General features: G+C 34.3%; 1 protein-coding gene across 1 annotated transcript in view; it reads right to left on the minus strand.

Annotated features, from left to right (window-relative positions):
• The window catches only part of LOC106875874 (opioid-binding protein/cell adhesion molecule homolog), a 976,605-nt gene that overhangs the window by 438,727 nt on the left and 511,937 nt on the right, over positions 1 to 25,941 (minus strand). Inside the window, exon 3 of the mRNA XM_089350590.1 lies at positions 5,897 to 6,101. Within this exon, the coding sequence (XP_089206716.1) occupies positions 5,897 to 6,101 (205 nt within the window). The remainder of the gene's footprint in view (positions 1 to 5,896; positions 6,102 to 25,941) is intronic.

Here is a 25,941-nt window from a genome sequence, read left to right on the forward strand (position 1 = left end):
CAGGTCATCTAGTTCTAGGAAGGATTTAGTTACATATGTTATTTCCTTTCGTTTTTATCTTTTGTGACAGTTAAATGTAAAGCTGGAATAAGTATTGATATTTTTTGTTTAGTTTCATTCCCTTTGATATGAGAAATATCGACTTATGTAGATCTCATTTTCTATTATAATGATGCATAAGAGAAGGAAAGCGGGAGAAAGAGAAATATGAAAATAAATAACATTGTTTCTGGATAAGTCAATTATATCAATATTTGTCATATCATAATATAGGGATACAGTTCGAGAGATTGAATGACAAAAAGTATCATATTTATTGTAGATTTCCGGTTCCAGAAAAATGAAAATATGAAATAATTCAAACTAAGTTTTATAAACTTACGTAGTGAAATACTAACATGTAGGTGTCACAATTTTTTACCGAGTTTTATATTTTCTGGATGGGTAGTATCTGGAATATCAAAATCTTGTATATACAAATGTCTCTCTCTCTCTCTCTCTCTCTCTCTCTCTCTCTCTCTCTCTCTCTCTCTCTCTCTCTCTCTCTCTAAATATATATATATATATATATATATATATATATATATATATATATATATACAGAGATTATGAGAAGTGTTGGTGTCAAGAAGACCCAAAGGTCTCAATTCTATTTTCATTTCTTCACTTCCCTTTGTATTTCATATCTTCTCTACCATAATTATTACTTAAACATTTTCTTACACCATCTTTGGTGATGAGATATGTAAAATATCTCGGAAACAGCTGTAAAGTGTTCTCTTTATAAATGTTCTGAAAACTATTCACAGCCTTGGACTTTTTATCTCATTCAGTTAATTATTATATATATATAAGAAATCACTAAATTTAAGCGATTACCGTTAATTAACATGAGAAATTCATCGCTTCCTCTTTTGGTTCTCTAATTGTGCCCATTTTTAGCGAGTTACGGGTGATGCAGAAATTGAATTTATTAACAGAATTCAGTTTTTATAGTAGTGAACACAGAAATTAATTTTACGAATATACGTTCTATACCTCGCTAAGCAATGCCCCAAATAATTCCATGCCTGCATAACTCTAAGCATATAACCACATACACAATCTTGAGAAACACACTTTACTACCCTCTTATACACACTTGCACCCAGTTAAATTCTTATGGTTGCATCTATACACCAGTCGTTTTCTTCCTCCTTATAGAACAACAGTCCCAATTCGCCTGTATTTTCTTACTGAGTATTTCTCTTTTCCACTCTTATTCCTCTTTCTTTCATTCTTCTGAAGAACTAACGACTGGACCGTTACATCGACCTCGGTGCTGAAATATTACTAAGTGCAACTTCGAAGAAATAAAAGGTAACTTTGACTTCGGCAGGCAAAACGAAATGAATTTTGCAAAACAATTATTTCGCCACACTCGTGTTTGTCAATCCAGTAAGGATCCTGAATATAATACAAATATAAATTCTAAAACATGTTGCAGAAGAAGGGTGTGTTTGGATAGAACGACTAAATTACTGGACAGGTGTTTATTGATTTTGTCGAGGTAATTTGTGTAAATCCATATCATTTCTAACGAGGACGACGACAATAACATCTACAACAATAACATCAACAATAATAATTATTATTTATTTGGCACACAGCCAAAATATTTTAGTGGTGGGTTAAATCGGTTACATCGAATCCAGTAACTGAATGGATGAAAAGCAAAGTTGACATCAAAGGTGGCATCTTAATTGAGGGCGAAACAAGTCGAAAGTAATTCGGGTAAGCATTTATTCCGACTGGGAAATGATTCTGCCAGCTTGTCGCGGCCTGCAAATTTGGGAGGGATGAGTTAGTCAAGTAATTCATGTAAAATTGTATCGTTCCTGGAAGGTTGAAAAATAAATTTGTCTCACACGCTACAATTCAACCATGTGTGCGTGTTCGATTTCTAATTTTATCACAAAATGAGCATTTTTGCCGGGTGAGTGTTTAGTCGATTACGTTTTGACCACACTGATTGGTTATCAACTCACTGCGACTGGATCAAATTTGACGTTGGTTAGTGTTATGGCTCAAACTACTGCTATCTAACACCTTCGGATGATCTCTACTCAACCGCTAGAGAACTGCTACTCGACTGCTACTCAACAGCTACTCAACTGCTACTCAACCGCTACTCAACACTCCTACCACGGCGAGACCACCTCTATTAATATGTCTTGGGAGATCCTACTTTTTCGCATGGGGGCGTCGACACAACAGTAAGGTTTCGAATGAGGGCACAAAAAGAAAGACGAAATAGAAATAGATAATTTCAACGTTGCTCCTCTCATTTATTTCTTTACTTTCGCCTTAAGCTAAGTTATCCAGTATCAGCCCTCTGATACTCTAATTTGAAGCTGGAATTCGGAAGATAACTCTACGTGGATAAAAGGAGAGATCTGATAGACATCTCTCTCAAATCAAATCCTACCAGCAATAGAAAAGAAACGTAGGATTCTGTCCGCGCAGAGAGGAGAAAATGGTAAATGTACTGGAGCAATATGATGAAATTGGCTTGTGGCTAAACAAAAGCAACCTCAACAATGATTTAGTATTTATTCCTTGCAAAGGCTTGGAAACAGCAACTTAATGCAAATTATTTTCAATTGTAGCCCACAACCAATAATATAAATGATAGTCCACTTATAAACAGGAAACCCACTTATACTCAATGTTAATTATATTCATGACCAAACAATGAAACGTTGATTGGACCTTTTGGAAATCTGTAAGCACCAACATTATCTCTCACAAAAATATAGGAGATAAAAGGAAAGGTAAATAGAATTAAATAACATAACAAAAGGTTTTGTAGATCGTTGGTCGACCCAACCCAGTGATCATTAGAGTAATGGACCATAATGTATGAAAATTTTTATCACAGTATATATTATACTGCTCATTTTACACAGGAGAAGCACATAGACACACATACAAGTACACTCAGGCATACAGACACAACCTTATATATATATATATATATATATATATATATATACACTCACACGCATACACCATGTATTAAATTAGTAGAAGCAACATGCTTTAATAATTATGTTCTTTTTAAAATGCCCAAGGGTAATATGGAAGTACAATATTCTTTTCCTGTTACATATTTGCAATTGCTTCGCTAAATACAAAAGGGATGATGTGAATATACCTTATTTAAAATATCCTTTACATACCTTTAGAGATTTTCCATTACTGAATATATTTCTTGCGCTCGATACAAAGAAAACATGAAGCAGTTTTCTTTTACGAGCAAAAGATGTGTCTCTTTTAAAGTAATATTATAAAAGTGAGATGGTAAAGCGATTCAAATATTTTCGGTACGTTTTCTTATATGAAATAAATATGACATATATTTTATTATGGAAGATCAGAGTTTTTCTATTCCTGTGAACTAAACTTGTGAAATTACTTCAAAATTACCGGAAATTATCTCCCCTTTTATTTGAGTGTCACTATCCATGACGTTTTGAAAAACTAACCGGATGGAGTCAATAACTTGAGAATACATATTGCTAAATTCCGTTTCCATAACTGGAGAGTATTTTGATGAGATAATGAGGACACAATTCGCTCTATAGAAAAAAAATTACACATCTACTTGCTAATTAATGTACATGCATTACCCATGGAATAGAAGCGTTCGCATAAGTAACTCTAGTTCACACAACTGTGCCTGACTAAATATTCTGAATCGTTTTGTTGGTTTTCTAAGCTGACATTAACATACATAAAATGATAAACGATAAAGAAAGAAATATCTAAAGATTGGATAAATAAATAAAAAACAAAACAAATAGCAAAAATATATCTTTTTAAGCTGAATATTCACTGCATTCCGTGTCTGAAGATTCTTACAGTATTATAAAAATACAAAACTAATAAATGCAAAATAAAACAATGGATAAAATACAGTATTCCGTGATCATACAGTTGTTACATAATAAACATAGAAAGTAAGTATCACCTGTACTCAGATAAAAAGTACGAAATATATTACTACGATTCGAGACTCTAAATCCGAATATTTAATAGGAAAAATTAACACACACATTAACTCATGCAAGCATGCGCGCTAACACACAAACACACACTAACACACACACAAACACACACACGCATCCGCCAAACACAAGCGCACATATACACAAAGACGCAGACACACACAAACACACACATATATACAGTATACTATTCCATAGAATCAACAAAATATTCTAACAATATATATATATATATATATATATATATATATATATATATATATATATATATATATATATATATATATACATATGATTGAGTGGACAAAGAAAAAAAAGGCACTCAACACATTTATTTAGAGTTACACGTACTGTTCGAATGGCCACCGGCCTGAGAAGAGGCCTTGTTAAGGTCTTACTAGCTGACCATAACGGATTGGCACTTCCCAATATTGAAGAAGCATATGTCTTTTATCTATGTGAAACCAATGGTCACTCTATGGTTGGACATCGACATAACTGCATATAAATAAAAGTGTGGCTGTGTGTGTGTGTGTGTGTGTGTGTGTGTGTGAGTGTGAGTATCATTCAGAATTAAAAGTAGGAAGTATACTGAATAGTTTGGCAGATGTTAATGATATTTCATTTTCGTCTAGTCAGCCAGCGGGTGAAACTCAGAGTATCAAGTGACTGACTTAACACAACCATCAACTCACATACCGGTTATTTGAATCTCATATTCCTGAACATCAGATTGGAGACAAAGCATTTCTTTCCAGTTGTTATATACAAAAGACGTGATACTGAAAACTAGCTTGCATTACTTTATAATAGATCAATTAATAGGTCTTACGTAGATATGATTTAAAACCAAGCAAGAATATAAATCGTAGTTCTTCATATCTATTGTACACCCAAATGATGTATGTTCATGTTACTACTAGTTTAACCCCAGGTTGATCTTGTTCCAGTTGGTTATCGGTGCAACACTACACCCTGAACATATATATTGCCAGCAGGATAGTGAATACCTACTATTCTCCAGCAGACGACAGGAGCGCGAGACCGATTTGGTTTCGAGCGTGTGTGCTCATCCTCAAAAGTAACATCAAACAGCGACATTGGTGTGGAGGTTAATTTTACTTCCCTCATCCCTTATTGAGATTTTACAACTAATAATTTTCTTTGTTGGTCGCTTTCTTTTCAATATATTGCTAGCTGGAGGAGCAATGACCCAGTGATTAGAGCAGCAGAATCACGGTCGGAGGATGACGGTTTCGATTCCCAGACCCGGCGTTGTGTGTGTTTATTGAGCGAAACATCTAAAGCACTACGAGATTCCGGCAAGGGGTGGTGGCCACTCCTGTTGTACTCTTTCGCCTCAACTTTTTCTTACTCTTTCTCCCTGTTTCTTGAGTAACGCTGTGTTGTACTGGCGTCCCGTCCAGCTGGGGAGAACACATACGCTATAGAAACAAGGAGACCGAGCCCATGAACGTGGATGTACTTTAAAAAGGCGCATAAAAAATAGTTATAATGCTAGCTGGTGCGGACTCTGGCTGTCTTTGTGGGTGTGTGTGTGTATTTAGTGTTGAATGTCAGGCTCGTGTCCCGAATGCCATAGACAAGATTAGTAATAATATTATGTTGGTCGAGTTAAATTATTTGCTAGTGTGGAGTTTCGTCAATGTGTTCTCACAAGGCCATGTACCATGCTATGACTCTTAATGCGCCTATTGCCCTGACTCAAAATGCAATAGGCGAAACTCCAGTATGGTAACAGCTTATCTCGATCAACACACACACTCGCAGGCACGCACGAACGCATTTCTTGTTATTCCTTTCGTATATATTTGATATTTACTTACCTTGCACATAAAGAACGACTTGCTTAATCTTTACTGGATCTGTGTTGATTTGACACATATATAAGCCTTGATCATCCGAAGTGACATCTCGTATGTGCAAATTCCAGTTAGCGACGTAAGGCCTTTCCACACTAACTCGGGCATCATCGATTACCCTTCTATTTTCTAATGTAAGTAGCGACAACTTTTTATCCATCCAAACAACCTGTGAATAAAATTAAAGCAATATTTGTAAATAATACTAACAATACTTAATTCATCATCAAAGTCAATCAACATGCCATTTTTTCCTTACTACATTTATCGTGTCAGTTCTAGAAATACTTAACTATAAGAATGTAAATGCATATACAAAAATATATTTGAAAATATGTTTAATGAATTAACATTTTGCCATCTACCACCATTGCCTGCCTGGTAGCAAGCTCTGAGTGTCTGGTGACACTGTTGACGCTCCATCTACGCTTGATTCTGAAATGTAGATGAATCATAAAGACGAGGTGCGAAAATACGCCTCTACAAACGGTAACCCCATATACTCACTGTCAAGGAAAGGGAGAATGTCGTGCTGTGAGCTTTCATATAATAATAATAATAATAATAATAATAATAATAATAATAATAATAATAATAATAATAATAATAATAATAATAATAATAATAATACAAAGCCTCCGCACCAGAAATTACCAAAAACATATAATGAAAAGAAACAAAACAAGTAACTGTAGAATATGTGGAGATGGACAAGAAACAATAAATCATATTATCTCTGGCTGCCCAGTCCTGGCTAAGAAGGAATATATTCACAGACACGACAGAGATGGGACCTATATACACTGGAAGCTATGCCAACACTATGGAATAACACCAGAAAAAAGACGGTATAAACACACGCCAGAAAAGGTCACAGAAAACGAGAAAGCAACCATACTCTGGGATATGCCAATACACACAGATAGAGAAATTAAAGCAAATAGACCAGATATAGTTGTCAAAGATCACGAAGAAAAAAAATGCTTTCTAATTGATGTATCAATACCAACAGATGACAACGTTTCTGTAAAAGAAATGGAAAAACTTTCAAAATATAAAGACCTGGAAATAGAGGTAACTCGAATGTGGAATCTAAAAACAGAAACAATTCCTATTATAGTAGGTGACTTAGGTATAAAAAAAAAAATATTCAGACAAATACATAACAAAAACACCAGGACTTACAAATATATATAACATACAGAAAATTGCACTACTGGGCACTGCACACATCCTACGCAAAACATTTTCAATACAGTAACCATAAGACCACCACAGCAAACCACAGCACATACCCAAGGCACACAGAGCTGCGCTCGGTAGTGAAGTGAAAGCACGTTATAAGAATAAAACTACTGAACAATAACAATAATAAAAATGGTTTTAAATTTTGGCACAAGGCCAGGAATATTGGGGAAGGGACCAGTCGATTACAGTGACACACGTGATTTATTGGTACTTAATTTATCGACTTAATCTATCGGCGGAATTTGAACACGGATCGTATAGACGGACGAAATGCCGCTAAGCATTTCGCTCGGACAGGTAAAGTTTCTGTCGTTGTACCACTTACCATTATTATTATTATTATTATTATTAATAATAATAATAATAATAATAATAATAATAATAATAATAATAATAATAATAATAATAATAATAATAATAATAGTATTTAACAGATGAAAACCAGGAGCGTTTGAGAGCGATAAAACACTAGTCAGAATTCTATACAAAAAATATCGAAAAAAAAAAACAAAAATCCCGCCAAATAACTCACTAAGTGTTGGACTATATCCGAGTAATTAATACGCATAACACGTATAAACACGCACATCCAACTAAAAAAGTGTTGGACAATATCCGAGTAAGTAATACTCATTAAAATTGTTCGACTATATCCGAGTAAGTAGTACTCATTCAAATTTATTTCTGTTTTCCAAATGAAATTATGTATTTTAACTGCGTATCATCTCTATCACTCGCACCACACATTTATACACACTCGTCACTTTACGAGTGTGTATAAAAATCAGACCATCTCCGTCCCCAACCACCATAAACAAAAATAAAATGAAACGTAAATTAGATGATACCCGTATTATTCAATCCAAGGATAATAGACGGGAAGTACTTACTTGAAACTTGTTCCACAAAATGTACGAGAGGCTACACGTGCAAAACCATTTAACAACAGAAATGAACGAACCACTACCCTACGAAAATGATGACCATCAGATAAAATGCAAAAGCATAAGTGGACAGGTGAGGAATATATTTCAATCCTACATGCTTATTTACAGCAGTGCTCAACATAGAGAACTAAAACACAGCGACGTATGCATATGAAATCTGGAAGAAAAATAACCTATTCTTTTATTCTTTTACTTGTTTCAGTCATTTGACTGCGGCCATGCTGACGCACCGCCTTTAGGCGAATCCAATCGACCCCAGGACTTATTCTTTGTAGGCCTAGTACTTATTCTAACGGTTCTTTTCGCCGAACCGCTAAGTTACGGGGACCTAAAAACACCAGCATCGGTTGTCAAGCGATGTTGGGGGGACAAACACAGATACACAACATATACACACATACATATATATATACATATATACGACGGGCTTCTTTCAGTTTCCGTCTACCATATCCACTCAAAAGGCTTTGCTCGGCCCGAGGCTATAGTAGAATACACTTGCCCAAGGTGCCACGCAGTGGGACTGAACCCGGCACCTAGTTAAAGATTTGTATACAGCAATGAACCTTAATAAACTAGTTAAGATACGGAGATATATTCTCAAAACAGACATATCAGAAATAGAAATAGAACACTTAAACGGAAAAATACATCAGAGAAACGCAGATAGTAAGCGCAGAACAATGTCAAATAATATCATAATCACTGGGACTGTAAAATACGAAAACGTAACATGTCCAACAAAAATGAAGTAAACAACGAAAGACAACAAACGGAGACAGTAAGGATGCATAATGATGAAGAAAATGCACCAACGCAGAATACCACAGACAAACATTCTACACACCACTTTCCTTGGATAACGGAAATGCAGCCATAACATCCTACGTATATTTTTATTTTTACTTTTATTCTCTTATTTTTCTTTATACTACTTATTTCTATCTTTTTCCCAAATAACTCATTATATTGAACTCTATTATTTCCCACTTTTTAACTACCTCATATCGTCTCTGATGAAGGGATATCCCTAATATCCCAGAAACAGCTGTAGGGCTAACTTTCTCTTTATAAATGTCCTGAAATGTCCACACAACCTTGGCTTTGCTATGTAATTTCATTTAACATACAAATAAACATCGAAGAAGGGATAGTTTACGCTTCCATTAAGGAAGGATTAGCAAAAATGACTCCATTCAGTGAGAAATGAATACCATTTAACGTACAGTGTATTAAAAGAGCTACTGTTTCTAGGTATATTAAGTTTTTCTCGCGGTTTCTGATGGACCAGCATCCTGAATTTCAAACAGAACAGGCCATGTGTCTACTGCCTAGGGATTACTTGGAGACACGAACCTTGTTATAAAAATTTGCCTATACACGTGTTTCAATAGCAAGAAACTATTGGAAGCTCTTATTTTAATACAGAGTATATTAAATGAACCATACACGTATAAATTATACACGTACTCATGTACACACACCATATGTATGTGTGTGTGTGTGTGTGTGTGTGTGTGTACAAAAATGATATTTCCATTACTATGTTCATACCTAAATAAAAAGATGTAACGCTTATCATATTTTCAGGAGTTTTGTTTCCAGAGAACAATATGAGAGGGTTGTTCACGTTTTTAGTTTTGTGCCTCAAAAAAGATATGAAGATAACTGTGTGGAGAAAGGATATTTGAGCCTTTTTCACACTGGAGACATATCGTTGAGATGTCAAGAGTAAACGACACACCGGCTTATGTACTAGGGCGGAATATTCTCGCTGTTTTCTACGTCAGAAGCCTATAAATTAGTGCAGCAACTCCAGAGAAATGTGAAGAAGAGAAGTGCACAGTATGGATAACATTTCATTACATTATATGGATGGATACTAACAGATGGCAATGTGCTCAACGATTATGAAGCCTATATTTTCTAGATTTAGTTCCGTGAAAGTTATATAAGCCTGTTAACAATGTGTTATCGATAGTAACAGTGAAAACCACCTTAGTAACTTTGAAAGATATAAATTTCGTGATGTCCGCATATAATGAAAGTGAGACATCAGAGTATTCTTGTTTTCGCCTTCAAGGTCAACTATGATTGAACAGGCCTATGATCAATAACTGCATTGTATCGTGACATTCTGTCACTATATCATGCGCAGGACTACATTATCCAATAGATTTTTTATTCTAAGATGGTACGAAATAAATTGACAGGGCACGAAAGATATGCAGTGATATGGATAATTTTGGAAGGTCTACCTCCCAGATTCGGAATCGTAAGTTATATAAAATCCTGAAATGGAGGCTATTGGAAACAAACGAAAATCCGGTCTTCTCCGTCTAGAATAAGAACCCATTGCAATAAGAGTTTGTGTTTCAAGGGTTCACACCTATTCACTATTGGGCTAAACAACCACAGAGATTTGCGTAGGAGTCATAAACAGCATCCCCATCGAACACGCTATTTCGCGAGAAACAAAAGGGAAAAGAAATCCAATCACTCTTCAAAATTAGTGTTCCGTCATGGCCTCAGTTTCTAGCTGAAACGAATAAAGATAAAAGAACACAGATATGTCTACAACTAATACCATTAATCCCACGCCTGATGACAAGATTAACAAATGCGAACTCCAGAATGACGTCATGTTTTACTGTTATATATGGGGACTAGACAGACAGCCGACAACTGATGAAAGGTCTTTTCTGTATGCTACCTTTTCCTGTTTTCCTTTTTTCCTCATCGTTTATGTATTTCATATTATATGCACCTTTGGTGACGTCCTGTACCCATATATGGATATATATATATATATATATATATATATATATATATATATATATATATATATAATATATATATATATATATATATAATATATATATATATATATATATATATATATATATATATATATATATATATATATATATATATATATATATATATATATATATATATATATATATATATATATATATATATATATATATATATATATTTATATATATATATATATATATATATATATATTTGCAATAACACCCACATATGAAAATATGTATGTATATATTCATATGCAACTTAAGCGCATGCATATAGAGAGACGTGTCAGTACTAACATATGTTGTTTAATTTATATAATAATGCTATCAGATGCCGTGTTCCTAAATTGAACCATTCTTATTTCCTTTTTTATGATCGTATAATTGCCAATTTAGTGTCACCACTTTTCTCTTAACTGAGTAGTGTATGTTATAAAGTAGCCGATATTCATTATATTTCTTAGCCACGTTTTATGGTATTAACGCTGGAAGCCACATCGACTGATGTTTCTTTAATGAGAACAACACAGTTAAATAAATTATGCTTGACAACCATCAGGAATTGTACACAAGTCTGCGATTAAAAATCAACTCACTAATGTAACTGAGTGATACAAAGCCCATGAATTAATACTATATACAGATTTTCAAAGCGAATGAAAGGTATGATAATCGTGAAGTAATTGTAATTGATAAATATCTATGTTTTTGTTAAAACTGAAAAATTTCCTCTGATTTTTAATGAAGCTAGATTCCCGAATTATTCATATAACGTATGTTATTGTTATTAAATACATACAAGGTTATTTTGGTCTTTCGAGTACAGTCATCTGAGAACAGATTTTAAGTTTCATTCTCGGCCATTTTAGTGTATTAACGTTAAAAACCATTCATAACATCTAAGGACACTCATACACAAAACTATATTTGAATGTTCGTATGCGCATGTGTTTGTGAACGTATAAATGTGTACACATACACATTATACACATATTCTACACATTTATATACGCAGGCACACACACATAGTAAAAGACAGAGGGTGTGAGATGGGAGAGACTGAGATAGGAAGAGATAGAAAGGAGGGAAGAGATGAAGAGCTAAGATCAAAGAAGGATGATTGAAATATGAGAATCAGTGAAAAGTTAAAAAGTTGGACAGATAAAGAGAGGAGACTAGAAACGGCGGCGAAAATAAGATAATGATGATGTGATGATGGTGGTGATGATGATGGTGATGATGCTGGAGATGATGATCACAAAAAATCAAGCAGAAATGAAAAGACCAATCATGATGTAGTAATGCCATCATCAAAATCATCATTATTAACTACCATCACGACAACATCATTAATATCAACACGATTAAAAGTAACATACACTTTAAGAGTAACAGCAACTTCAACAAAGTTATTAATTCTTTCTGCTATAAGCACAATGCCTGCAATTTCGGAGGAGAGAGGAAACAAGTGGATTAGATCGGCCTCAGTGACCGACTGGTACTTATTTTATCGATCCCTTAATGATGGATTAGAAATGATAAGGATAATAGTATGGATAGAAAGGTCTAAAAGTGAAAGGATAAAGAAAGAAGGAATAGTGGGAATTGGTACAAAGTAAAAGGATATGATAAATAATAACCAAGTGGTTTCATTAATAATAATAATAACACCAACAACAACAGCAGCAGCAACAACAGCAACAACACCGACGACAATAATAGTAATATGTGTTGGATTAAAGATAAAAAAGAAACCAATATTATAGATATTACCACACCTTAGGATGCAAGCGTAGATGACAAAGAGCTGGGAAAGATTGAGAAATACAGACTACTGAAGGACGAACTTGCAAGAATATGGGCAATGAGGAGAGTTACTGTTATATAAGTAGTTGTAGAGGCACTCGGAGCAATAAGAAGCACAGGCATTGTAATTGACATAGATGCAGACCAGGCCCAGGGTACTTTACTATTGGGGACAGCTAGGATTGTGAGTGTCTTTCACGATAAGCTAACAAACTTATAATTAGCGGAAAGACACCTTCTGAGACCTCTGACAAAGGCTTGCTGTCCGCTCTCACAGAATCAGCAAGAACAAGTAAGCCTGAGAACTCTAACATAATAATAATAATAATAATAATAATAATAATAATAATAATAATAATAATAATAATAATAATAACGTTGATAATATCTGAAAATAGAGGTAACTCGAATGCTGAGTCTAAAAACAGAAACAATTCCTATCATAGTAGGCACATTAGGTATGATAAAAAAAAAATTCAGCTAAATACATAACAAAGACACCAGGACTAACAAGTATATATAGCATTCAGAAAATAGTACTAGTAGGCTCCGCACACATCCTAGGTAATACACTTCTAATACAGTAAAAATAAGAGCATCACAATAAGCCACCGCACTTGCCCAAGACACACAGAGCTACGCTCGGTAGTTGAGTGAAAGCACGCAATAAAAAATTAAGGCTATTGAATAATAAAAATAATAATAACAAAGAGTACTGGAGGCGGAGAAATGTAAGATTGTGGGACTTTCGTATTCAAACGAACATGAAGTTAAGAAAATAATAGACCAGACATAACAATTTTCGATAAGGCAAAGCGAAGCTGCTTACTTATCGACTTATCATGCCGTTTGATTTCATGATCATAAAAAAAGAGGAAGCAAAACAAAAAATATACAATTCCCAAAAATTTGCAATGGGAAGAATTTGGAGCATGCAACCAGTAAAGGTCGTGCCATAATAATTGGTGAGTTGGGAAAAGTAAGCAAAGATATAACCAAATTGCTTAAGGAGATTGACATAGGATGCCCAGTAGAGCTCCTAAAAATAGTTTGTCTCTTTGAGAGAGCAAAGATTATCAAGAGTGTTCTAAGCACGTGAAAGACTGTTGAAAACTTGTCGATCTATAAGGCTAGATGTAGTAACCCGGCATCTACGTAAATCCTACCAGGTGTAAGACGGAAGCTGAGCCAAACCATAGTAATAATAATAATAATAATAATAATAATAATAATAATAATAATAATAATAATAATAATAATAATAATAATAATAATGATAATAATAATAATAATAATAATAATAATGATAATAATAATAATAAATGTAAATATAAGTAAGAGACCACATGGTAATTTGGGGCATCATATACATTCCCCCAAATTACAATGATACGCCAATAGTAAGTAAAGCTTCCCAGTACTTGTCTCATTTTGCAGGCAGCTAGAGGAAGCCTATTTAGTCACTACAATTTTGCCACTATCATACACCTTCAAGAATAATAATTATAAGATGAAAAACAACAACAACAATAACAATACCACCATCAGCAACAACAACAGCAATATTAATACTAATGATAAAGAGAAAGATTAATGCAATTTGGCATAGTGCTAGGAGGTCAGACAAGGATCTTAAATAGTAAGTAGTCTTCATTGACCGATTTTATAGAAGGCTTGACAAAATCATATCGATTAGTAACATCATTAAAGCGGATGAATCGCAAAGAAGGCAAGTTCAACTGGGTGATAGATAACATAGACAAGAGTCCATTCAGACAATATTTTCTGTAAAGTAGCAAGATGAAATATAGCAGCGTATTGGGAATAATACTGTTGCAGATGTTATTGTTATTATGAAATAATCTTCCATTACTCATTATAATGATATACATTATACATACATGTGTGTAGATATGTTTATGAGTGTGAATCTATCTATCTATCTATCTATCTATCTCTGCATATATGTATATATATATATATATATATATATATATATATATATATATATATATATATATATATATATATATATATATATATATATATATGTATATATATAAATATACGCAAGCACATAGTCACAAGAATACACACACATATACGTATATATGTATACATAGGCATACGTATGTATATACGTAAATAATAGTATAAATCTTTGATTGGCTTCAGCTTGGTTTTAGGTAAGTATTGGACCACAAGAGAGAGAGAGAGAGAGAGAGATAGAGAGACGGAAAGTGACAGACAGACTGAGAGGGGGAGACAAAGAGAGAAACAGAGAACGATACTAGAAGAAGGAGGGAGAGAAAGAAAGGGAGAGCGACGTGAAAGAGATAGAGCGGAACAGAGAGAGAGAGAGAGAGAAATGTAATGAAGCAAGAGATATACTCAGAACTGTGAAGCAGAATGAAATAATATTTATTCAGTTAATATTTGTTGAGTCACTACTCAGAGTTTTTTGTTTCTCATTCCTTTGAGTTGCATACACATGAATTCTGCCTCTCTCTCTTTCTTTCTCTCTTTCTCTCTCCCTCTTTCACACGCGCACACAGACACATGCACAAACACATATAGATATATGTGTGTGTTCGTGTATTCAATAATCCCTCGATCATCGCGGGTGTTACGATCCGAAGCACCCTGCAATGCGTGAAGATCCGCTAAGTAGAAACTGTACTGTACTGTATATTTTCTTTTTTATATTATTTTTAGAACTTGCATATCTTTATGTTATCATAAATGAAAAACAATACCATGGAGTAATCAACGTAACCTTATATAATAAAGCGCGATAATTAAACCACGATATAGCGAGGAATTACTATGTAAATATAATTATAGTAAGGGGACTAATGAGTAGCTACAAAAGCTATATATATATATATATATATATATATATATCAATTAAAAAATGGAGGATAATATGCTGCACCCAAGGACTTGCAGACGGAATACACTGTCTGCAAGTCGTTGCGTACAGCATATTATCCTCCATTTTCGAATTGATATATAAATTTAGGGTAAAACAACCACCCCTTTTACCCACTCCCACTTATTACACTTGGTATAACACTAGTGTAACAATGATTCGGTACCCTCCCAGCAGTATATTGGATAGATACTATCCCTTAGTGGGTTGAATCCTCAACCCCTAACTCTCTTGCATTATATATATATATATATATATATATATATATATATATATATATATATATATATATATATATATATATATATATATATATATATTAATAAATTTCAGGGTTGCAAAAAATTTAGAAATTTTACCACTGGTCTAGCGAGAAGAAAAAAATAGCCAATAGATTATATATTAAAAAGATCAAGGAGTGAATTTTGCCAAATCCTATGATGTGTAGAGTTTTTAGAAACAATTGTCGAGTATTTCGCATGGATAGGTGGATTGTAGACTGTGAAATTTCTTGCTAACCCCCATTATCTACTAAGTCTTTCAAAATTCCTACAGAAATGCGAAACATTTTGTAAAATTTCTCCAGTCATGATGAACAGTTATGCGAAGGAAGCAAAAGCGAGACATCTTTGCTTTTGTGCCTAGCCTTGCTTCATGATTGACTACAACAGCTCTTAGTCCTCTGGTTCGTGTATACGAAACTGGTTCCGCTGCTTGGAAGGCCCATTTGTTGTAAATATCTGCTGTGGGGAGCCTGGACATGCTGTATGGAGGACTTTCAATTTAAGGTCAATTGATAATTTCTAAAAACTGGCCTGGTAGTGCTCTCATGAGACATTGTCAATTTTCTATAAAATATACAGGCAAAGGCTAAGATGCGTGCAGTGTCACGAAACTGTCCGTTAAGCTCTCGAACACTGTCTGAATTTTACCGACTTAACCAACAGCGTGTAGGTCAGATTCGGCTATAGACCACGCTGAGCAAACTGCTTAGCTGTACTTCGTCTGCCGCTACGTTGTGAGTTCAAATTCCACCTAGCTCGACTTAGCCTTTCATCCTTTCGGGGTTGATAAATTAAATACTAGTGAAACACTAGGGTTCATGTAATCGACTAGTCACTTCTCCACAAATTTCTGACCTATAGTAGAAAGGATCATCATCATCATCATCATCATCATCATCATCATCATCATCATCATCATCATCATCATCACCATCATCATCATTATTCTTATCATTATCATTATATTATTATTATTTAAGACGTCGCACAGCGTCCCATATCATGATTTTGATTGAAGATATTGCGTCTACCTGGGGTTTATACTGTCTGTCAATTAACAAGGACCTCAGGCAGACAGTACTTTATGCAATATGCATGCAGTTCCAAGTAATGCGGATTTTTGCAATACACCTACATTGGAGGCTATTTAAGTTTCTAGATGTTACTTCAGTTTAGATGGTATTGAACCCAATATTTCGATGATAACAGGGACAACCTTCATGTTTAAATCTCGTAGCTTCCACATCTTGGCGATCTCATTTCTGAGGTCTCCATACTTATCAATCTTTTCCCTTTCTTTCATGATAATCTGTCGAACTCTTGGCACTGCCACGTCGATTATTAGGCACTTTTGTTTGTCACTCATAAAAGCTAATAAATCTGGCCTTCGGTACTCTAGTCCCAGAGGAATTTCATTTTCTCACATTTTTTCTCCTTCGTTAACAATCTTGCATTACTATTTTGTCTATCACTAATTGATCTTAAGTCCATCTGTATCTCCTTCTACATACTTTTCATTCTGTCGGAAATATATCGTTCTCATTAAGAAATTTGTACCGTTCTGCAATTCCTCCAGACAGAAACTCCCACATGACTAGGAAGCAAGAAATCGGTCTCTAATTGGCAGAAGGATTTCCTGTCAACAAGCTCAGGATTTCTTCTTCAGCATTGTTCAATGTTTTAAATTGCTCCTAGATGAATTTATGACAACTACTGAACTTTATTATTATTATTATTATTATTATTATTATTATTATTATTATTATTATTATTATTATTATTATTATTATTATCATCATCATTATTATTATTGTTCAGTAGTTTTATTTTTAAAACGTGCTTTCACTTCACTACCGAGCGCAGCTCTGTGTGCCTTGGGTATGTGCTGTGGTTTGCTGTGATGCTCTTATGGTTACTGTATTGAAAGTGTTTTGCGTAGGATGTGTGCAGTGCCCAGTAGTGAAATTTTCTGTATGTTATATATATTTGTAAGTCCTGGTGTTTTTGTTATGTATTTGTCTGAATATTTTTTATTATACCTAAGGTACCTACTATGATAGGAATTGTTTCTGTTTTTAGATTCCACATTCGAGTTATCTCTATTTCCAGGTCTTTGTATTTTAAAAGATTTCCATTTCTTTTAGGGAAACGTTGTCATCTCCTGGTATTGATACATCAATTAGAAAGCATTTTTTTCTTCATGACCTTTGTCAACTATATCTGGTCTATTTGCCTTAATTTCTCTATCTGTGTGTATTGGCGTGCTTGACTTTTGCTTTGTATTTGTACAAGTAGACTCCAAGTGTCACCAAGAGACCTCAATAGACAACAAGTTAGAAATTGATGTTGGTGTTATGACTAGGGTGCTATATATTTGGTTTTTCTCAAAGTATTGTACTAGAGAATGTTTAAGAAATCATAAGAAAATTATAAGCTTGCTTTAAAATTTGATATTACATAGACAGTATTTTACATTGGATATGGAGAATTCCCAAGGGCACTAGTTTTGATTTCCTGGTATCTGAACTTTGGATTTCCTGGTATCTGAGCTATGTAGAAATCAGCCCCTTTTGCTATCAATCCTAATGCACTTATGACAACAGGTATTGTTTTATTCTTGAGGTTCAACATTTTTCCAATTTCTATTTCAAGATCTTTGCTCAGTGTTTGGTAGGACTTGACAGATACATTTATGGCGATTGGGACACTCATATCGATGAGGATGCATGATTTTTGTCTGAAGTCCTTCGGTATAATATCTGGCCTGTTCGCTTCTGTCTCTCAGTCAGTTTGAACGGTGGAGTTCCAGAGGCGTGAGATGTGGTAATTTTGAAGCACTGGAGGTGATTTGTGTTCCCACCAGTTTTTATCATGGTGCAGGTTTTTGCAAATTACACAATGAATATACTATATTATTATTATTATTATTATTATTATTATTATTATTATTATTATTATTATTATTATTCATTTAATTTAATTTTTTTTTTTTCAAATTTTCCTTCATTTCTCGCCGAGTGTTTTCTGTACACCCAGGCCAGAGAAGCTCATTGTATGCATTCCCAGTTTACACACGCAAATTCACAGGTAAGATATGTTTTTAAAAAACATTAATGAATAAATAAATAAATTCATGAATGGATGTTATTTTCACAGCGATAATGCTCTTCTCAGTACATGAGTCGTACCAGTTAACACAATTTTTTGCACTTCTTGTAGGGATGGTGAGAGTGATATCATTTTCAAATAGGTTTCAGTACCTTTTTTAAATCATTCCTAGACATCCTAATATCACTGTTACGGTAGTCGCCTTGAGATGCCACTTTTTTTCAATTTCTAGTAGCAAGTCTTTATATTTACTGATCTTGTCAAATTGTTTCGCCGCTATATTGTGATCACAAGGAATACTCATGTCAGTTAATAAACACATCTTTTTTGTCTGATCTTTTATAATAATATCCGGTTTATTAGCTTTTATAGGTTTATCGGTATGTACGGGGAAGTCCCAGAGAATCGACACATTTTCTTCCTCAGTCACAGCTTCAGGATGGTGTTTATACAAGTTGTCAGCGGTTTCGATTTTATAATGCCGACATTGCAAATACTTGCCGACTCTGTCATGTCTTGCTTTATATTCTACAGGTGCTAAGACTCTACACCCTGAGATTAGGTGGTCTATAGTTTCTATCTCAACGTTACAGAATCGGCATTTTGGATCAGCTCCATTTTTTTTCATCACATTGGCTTGGTAGTTCCGGGTTAATAAGCTTTGGTTTTGAGCAGCTAATATGAAACCTTCACTCTCTGCTTTTAGCCCTGAGCTTCGTAACAATTGATGCGTGTGTTTCTGGTCGACATCAGCTTGTTTGCTGCGGGCTATATACTTGCCATGCAGAAGTTCTGTTCCAATCTGCTAGCTAATATTTCATGTGCTTTTGTCTTTGCAATTAATTTTATTCTCTGTGCAGCAGAAGTTTGCGCATTTCCTTGATTATTATTATCATTATTATTATTATTATTATTATTATTATTATTATTATTAGTAGTAGTAGTAGTAGTAGTAGTAGTAGTAGTAGTAGTAGTATATGTTTGACTTTAGTTTTGTATTTGTACAAGCTGACTCCAAGTCTCACCCAGAGATCTCAAGAGACAAGTTAGTAGGGTGCCATATATTTGGTTTTGCACAAAGTATTGTTCTAGAGAATGTTTAAGAAAACAAGAAAATCATATGTTTCATTTAGAATTTGAGATTACATACACAGTAATATTATTAGGCGAGCTGGCAGAAACGTTAACACGCTGGGCGAAATGCTTAGCGGTATTTCATCTGCCGCTACGTTCTGAGTTCAAATTCCGCCGAAGTCGACTTTGCCTTTCATTCTTTGGGGGTCGATTAAATAAGTACCAGTTACGCACTGGGGTAGACTAATCGACTTAATCCCTTTGTCTGTCCTTGTTTGTCCCCTCTATGTTTAGCCGCCTGTAGACTATAAATAAATAATAATGATAAAAGTAATTATTATTAATAGTAGTAGTAGTAGTGGCGGTGGTAGTGGTAGTCGTCGTCGTCGACGTAGTAGTACAGGTGTACAAGTGTACAAGTGGTGGTGGTTGTGATGGTGATGGGGGGGGGGGTAATAGCTGCAGAGCGCCGCAGCAGCAGCACCGTATCAATAGTTTACAAGCGTAATTGTTATTCAACAGAGATATATTGTTGGGGCAAGTTATCAAGACTCTCTTCGAGGTAGTATCATACATCCTAGAATCAGGACAAACCGAACTTTCTGTTAGTATTACTTCTTCAGTTATGATGTTTTAATCGAGCATACCGGCACACATTCTGTGAAATAACGACTGAACCTACAACATTAATGAAGCAAACTCCATACAACGCTTGAAGGTCTAAAAAATAATAGCAAACCACAATGATATCCTGCTATATGAAAACATGGAAACTGAGCGTTGTGTGGTGCACTCATTAACATTAACGCGATTTCAGGAACTGATCTCCATGATAAACAACCATATCGTTCATCCGAATTTGGTCTCTATTTGAGTGAAATACAATGCTTTTAAAAATTTATCATTGACTGAATCTCTATCATAGCTAACATGTATTAATACACTAATTATGTGAATATGTAAAATTATCACTGCAAGTAATAATTCATGGCAAAGAAACGGAGATAACATGGTTTGGAACTAATTTCGAAGCCGGACAACAGATACTGTTGAAAGCGAAGGTGATTGTAAAAGCAATGAATAAAATTTCACCGGATTATATAACCAAAAATGAATATGTGTGAATTCAATAAGTGCGTATTGGATAGCATTGCATTGTCTTCCCCCAAAACATGAATCAATCTGTTTGCACTACACTTTTAGAAAGTTCAAAGAGAAATATATATGGGGCTGGTTGTGTATGTGCGTGTGTGTGTGAGAGAGAGAGAAAGAGAGAGGGAGAAGCATTTATTTGTATTTACTTGTATTATTTGTATTTATTTGTATCGAGTTCTGACGAAGAAATAGCCAAAAAAGTGAGACAATGATTTTTGCAGTCTTCAGTTACAGTAGACGTAGAAATTCAGTCGTTGTTATAATAAAGAGAAGAGAAATAATAATAATAATAATAATAATAATAATAATAATAATAATAATAATAATAATAATAATAATAATAATAATAGTAATAATATTAATAATAATAATAATAATAATAATAATAATATAATATCTGCAACAACAACAACAACAACAACAACTATAATAACAATGATAATAATATACTAATTACTCTTTCAATGATTTGTTGGAAAACTGACAAAAGTTTAAAGTGTGAAAAGAAATTGAACGCAGAAAATAGAGCAACTTAACAAAAGAAATATCATTAACGCTTTTCTTATTTAACATTTTTAATTTTCTTTTCTTCCATGTATTTATTCTGCATGTTTCTTGCAGCAACAAAAAGTATTTATGTGAAGAAGGTTAATAAAGAAATTCGCATAATAGCTAATTAATTCGATATGATCCCTTTAAGTAGAATACATACATACATGCACATAGATACGCTCATATATCTATTTTATATATATATACATACATATATGTAAATACATATATGTGTGTGTGTGTGTGTGTGTGTGTATGTATGTGTACACACATAGACACGCACACACACACACACACACACACACATATATATATATAGATAGATAGATAGATAGAGAGAGAGAGAGAGATATAGAGAGAGAGAGAGAGATACCAACCGACAGACAGAAACAGAGAGGGGGAGAAGAATGGATTGGCAGATGCATAGATAAATGCGGTGGTGTCATATATATAATGAAAGAAATACAAAATAACTTCTTGTGTTTTGTAATCAATTAGCTTCATGCTATTTTTTTTCCTTTTAAAAGGATCTATTTTCATGGGCAAATTGGCTGGTTGGTGATACTTTCTATAACTCTGCTAATAAGAGATCGATATTGTGTGGGTCTGAGAAACTAATGGTTGTTCTAAATTTCAAGTTACAGTTGAACAATTCCTACCAGTGGGAAAGAATTAACGTCTCAACTTCCGATTTTTTCTGATAAAGACTTCCATGCTATGTCAGCCTATTATTGAAAAGTGTTTCTGCGGCCGTGCGTAGATACATGTACTGAAAGAAAAAATGTCGTTCTAATGATGCATTGAATATTTATTGAAGTTAAGTTAATCTTCATAAAGACATTAATATTGGCAATTGATTGATTTACACATATACACACACACACACAACACACACACACACATACACACACACACACGCACGCACGCGCGCGCGCACACACACACACACACACACACACACACACACACACTCAGATATATATATGATGTATTTCGGGGATAAAAGCCGTGGATATTTTTCCGTGTGTCAGAAACAGTGGCAATATATATTTAGTTGCATAATAGTACAGGAACTAGCAGATTTCAGGTTTCATTTACTGCAGGGATGCTGGGCTATTATAGCTATGCGCAGTTAGAGAAAAAAATTGATTGGTAGCCTGTTGATTAGTAAGCTAACAGTAAGTCAAATGAAGGCCATGAAATGGTGATTTGTTTTTTCGTCTTATATAATAGTGTAAAATAATGCACTAATTTTTTCTCGTCACTAATTGTCATAGAATTTGAATCTTGTGAAAAAATTGCTACTGCAGCTATATCAAAGATTATGAATAGTGATGTCTGTGCTTGAATTTGTTTTGCAGGAGTGAAATTTTTCGAAACAGATGTCTTAGTATGGTACTCAAAATATGTGAGAACGGTGACCCTGAAAGAAAGATATAACATCTAAAGCTTGTTGATTTTATACAGTCGAAAACAGGCGTTTGGGTAAACACTTTTGATAAGTATTGCTCTATATGATTGCTGATCCGTTATCCATATGTGAAAGTTTGAATATATTCTACATGAAGATCTCAAATCTAAAATGATGGCTGCTATCCTATCAGTTGCACGTATAATTAGACAATAACTTAGTTATGTTTTCTAAATAATGCGGCGAACAGGCAGGATCCTTACCACGCAAGGTAAAGTGTTTAGTATCATTTCGTCCATCTCTACGTTTTAAATTCCACCGAGGTTGACTTCATTGTTCATCTTTTTAGGGTCGGTAAAATAAGTACCTGTTGAATACTTGAGTCGATATAATCCACTTAGCCCCTACCCGCAAATTGCTGACTTTGAGGAAAATTTTGAAAACAATATCTGTATATATAAAAGGCAAGACTTAGCTGTGATCTTAACTGCGGTCCGCTTCTGACACAGAGAATCTGGAGCCCTTTTGGGCATTCTATTTTCCTTGCTGGAAGGGCTCTCAACCCATGGGCAAAGAGAGGTTAGATGATGGGGTGGTGTTTTCAAAGGGCTGGCATGTGTAACCTGATCACCTCTGCCGATCAAACTCCCAGCCCATGTGCTCCCGTCGCGACACTAATTCTGCCCAAATTTGACGTCGATGTTACGTAGTTTGTTTCGAAATAAAGAACTTGATTAGCTTAATAATCCTAACTTAATCCCAGGCAAAACCGGGCTATACTGCTCGTTATATATATATGTGGATAATGAATGTGAAGAATGGTAGATTATGAAAGGAAGAGAGCAGTCATTTTGGTTGGTTTATAATTTGTTTGCATTTGTCACTAGTACTAAGAATTAATAGGATATTCGCTGTAAGACATGATATTTACAAGTGGTAATGTATGTTCTCAACCTTATATCATGCATAAATGTTTACAGGTTTCGTAAGTTAGCATGGAGTATAAAGAAGATAAATCAGATGACAATCCAGTTCCGAAGTGTAGGATGCCTCTTCTTATCTCCTCGACATACACTCTCATCCAAACTTATGAATTTTACAGCATAAATCTTTTGATATAGTGGACTTTGTCTATTATACATAACTCATACAATAGCAAAGCTTGCTTTTGATGATAATATTTACTATGAAGTTTTAGTCGACACTATTTATGAACAAATTAAAGTTAATATTAATCGTACGAACATGAAAGACGTTACAGACTGCCCGATATATCTAAATATTTAGTTGGTTTTTACATGTAACTATGGTTAACATCTATTGGCGTACTTCGTAATAAACTTTAGTGTCTAGTATGATGGTTACTTTATGGCTCCTAAAAATAATGTTTTGAACTATTATTCACAGTTTATGTCACTCAAAGGATTAAAAGTTGGAATAGTAGTGCTTCAAATAAGTTACACAAAAATTATTCTGTTAGCTTGCAATCATAAGTGTAATGGATACAGAAGGTGCAGCCAGGTAAAATGTTGTTGTAATAATTTAATGGTGCACAATATGATGGAGACAGCAATGAGTCATATCCATAAAGAAGAAGCGAAGCAATATGATAACATCTTAATAGAGACACGAATTCCTAAAAGCTGCAGCCAATATGCTCTCAAATAAAATATGCTCATAGCGAAATACCTGTTCCAACTACGGTAAAATCGTCCCTAAACAAAGTAGAGATGTAATCAAAATATGAATATATGGAAATAGTGATTACTAAATAGTAGAAAATCAGCTAGCACAATCATTCAAACTATAATGTTCATAGCCATGATAAGAATATTTTTATAAGCAAATACACAACTACAGCCATACAACTTTCAGACAAGCAAAACAGAAAATCAAAAGCCCTACTAGGAACTGTACGCATAATATGCGGAGCACTTTAACTACAAGAAAAAACGCAAAACGGAAAACAAAGTAGCCAAAAAGTAATTTTCCAGTAAATGTCAGATGAAACGGATAAAGAGTCCTGTAAATGGTTAAGGCATGGATTTTATAAGACATGAATGTTTGCTGCTCAACAACAAGCTTAAGAAACTGATCCAATTTTATGTAGCATTGATAAAACAGCAGAAACTGCAGAAACACCTTGGTATATATTATGTAAAGGAATTAGCTGAGATAGTTAGATATGTAATTAGTAGATGCTCAAAACCGGTCCAAAAGGAGTACAAAAAAACAAACAAACACAATGTCAATATGGAAGTGAGAATAGACAGGGTGTTGTTCAGAAAGTATGGGCTATAAAGTTCCAACGAGCAGTATGAGCACCAACCTTTAGCAGTAACAGAGAATGATCATGTGAAATTCACAAAGGATATGCCTACCTACACAGCTCACTCATCAGATATCAGTTTTCTACGGTATGAGTCCAAAGATTTGACCTCCATCGAATTAGCCCAGAATAGTGTGAAGATAGACAACGAGAAAGTCGACAAGCTCCAAAACCTAGCACTGGACGTTAAGTCCGCCCGTAGAACTACAAAAGTGAATATGTTACCTATTGTAATGGGAGCATTCGGGATCATCTTACAGAAAGCATCTTGCAGAAACTGACATGAAATGCTACAAATGCCAAAGTTTATCGGAAATGAATTGCTCGCAGCATTACGTAAA

Source organism: Octopus bimaculoides, chromosome 4, assembly GCF_046866305.1.
Source record: "Octopus bimaculoides isolate indiv1 chromosome 4, ASM4686630v1, whole genome shotgun sequence".
Classification (NCBI taxonomy): Eukaryota; Metazoa; Mollusca; class Cephalopoda; order Octopoda; family Octopodidae; genus Octopus; species Octopus bimaculoides.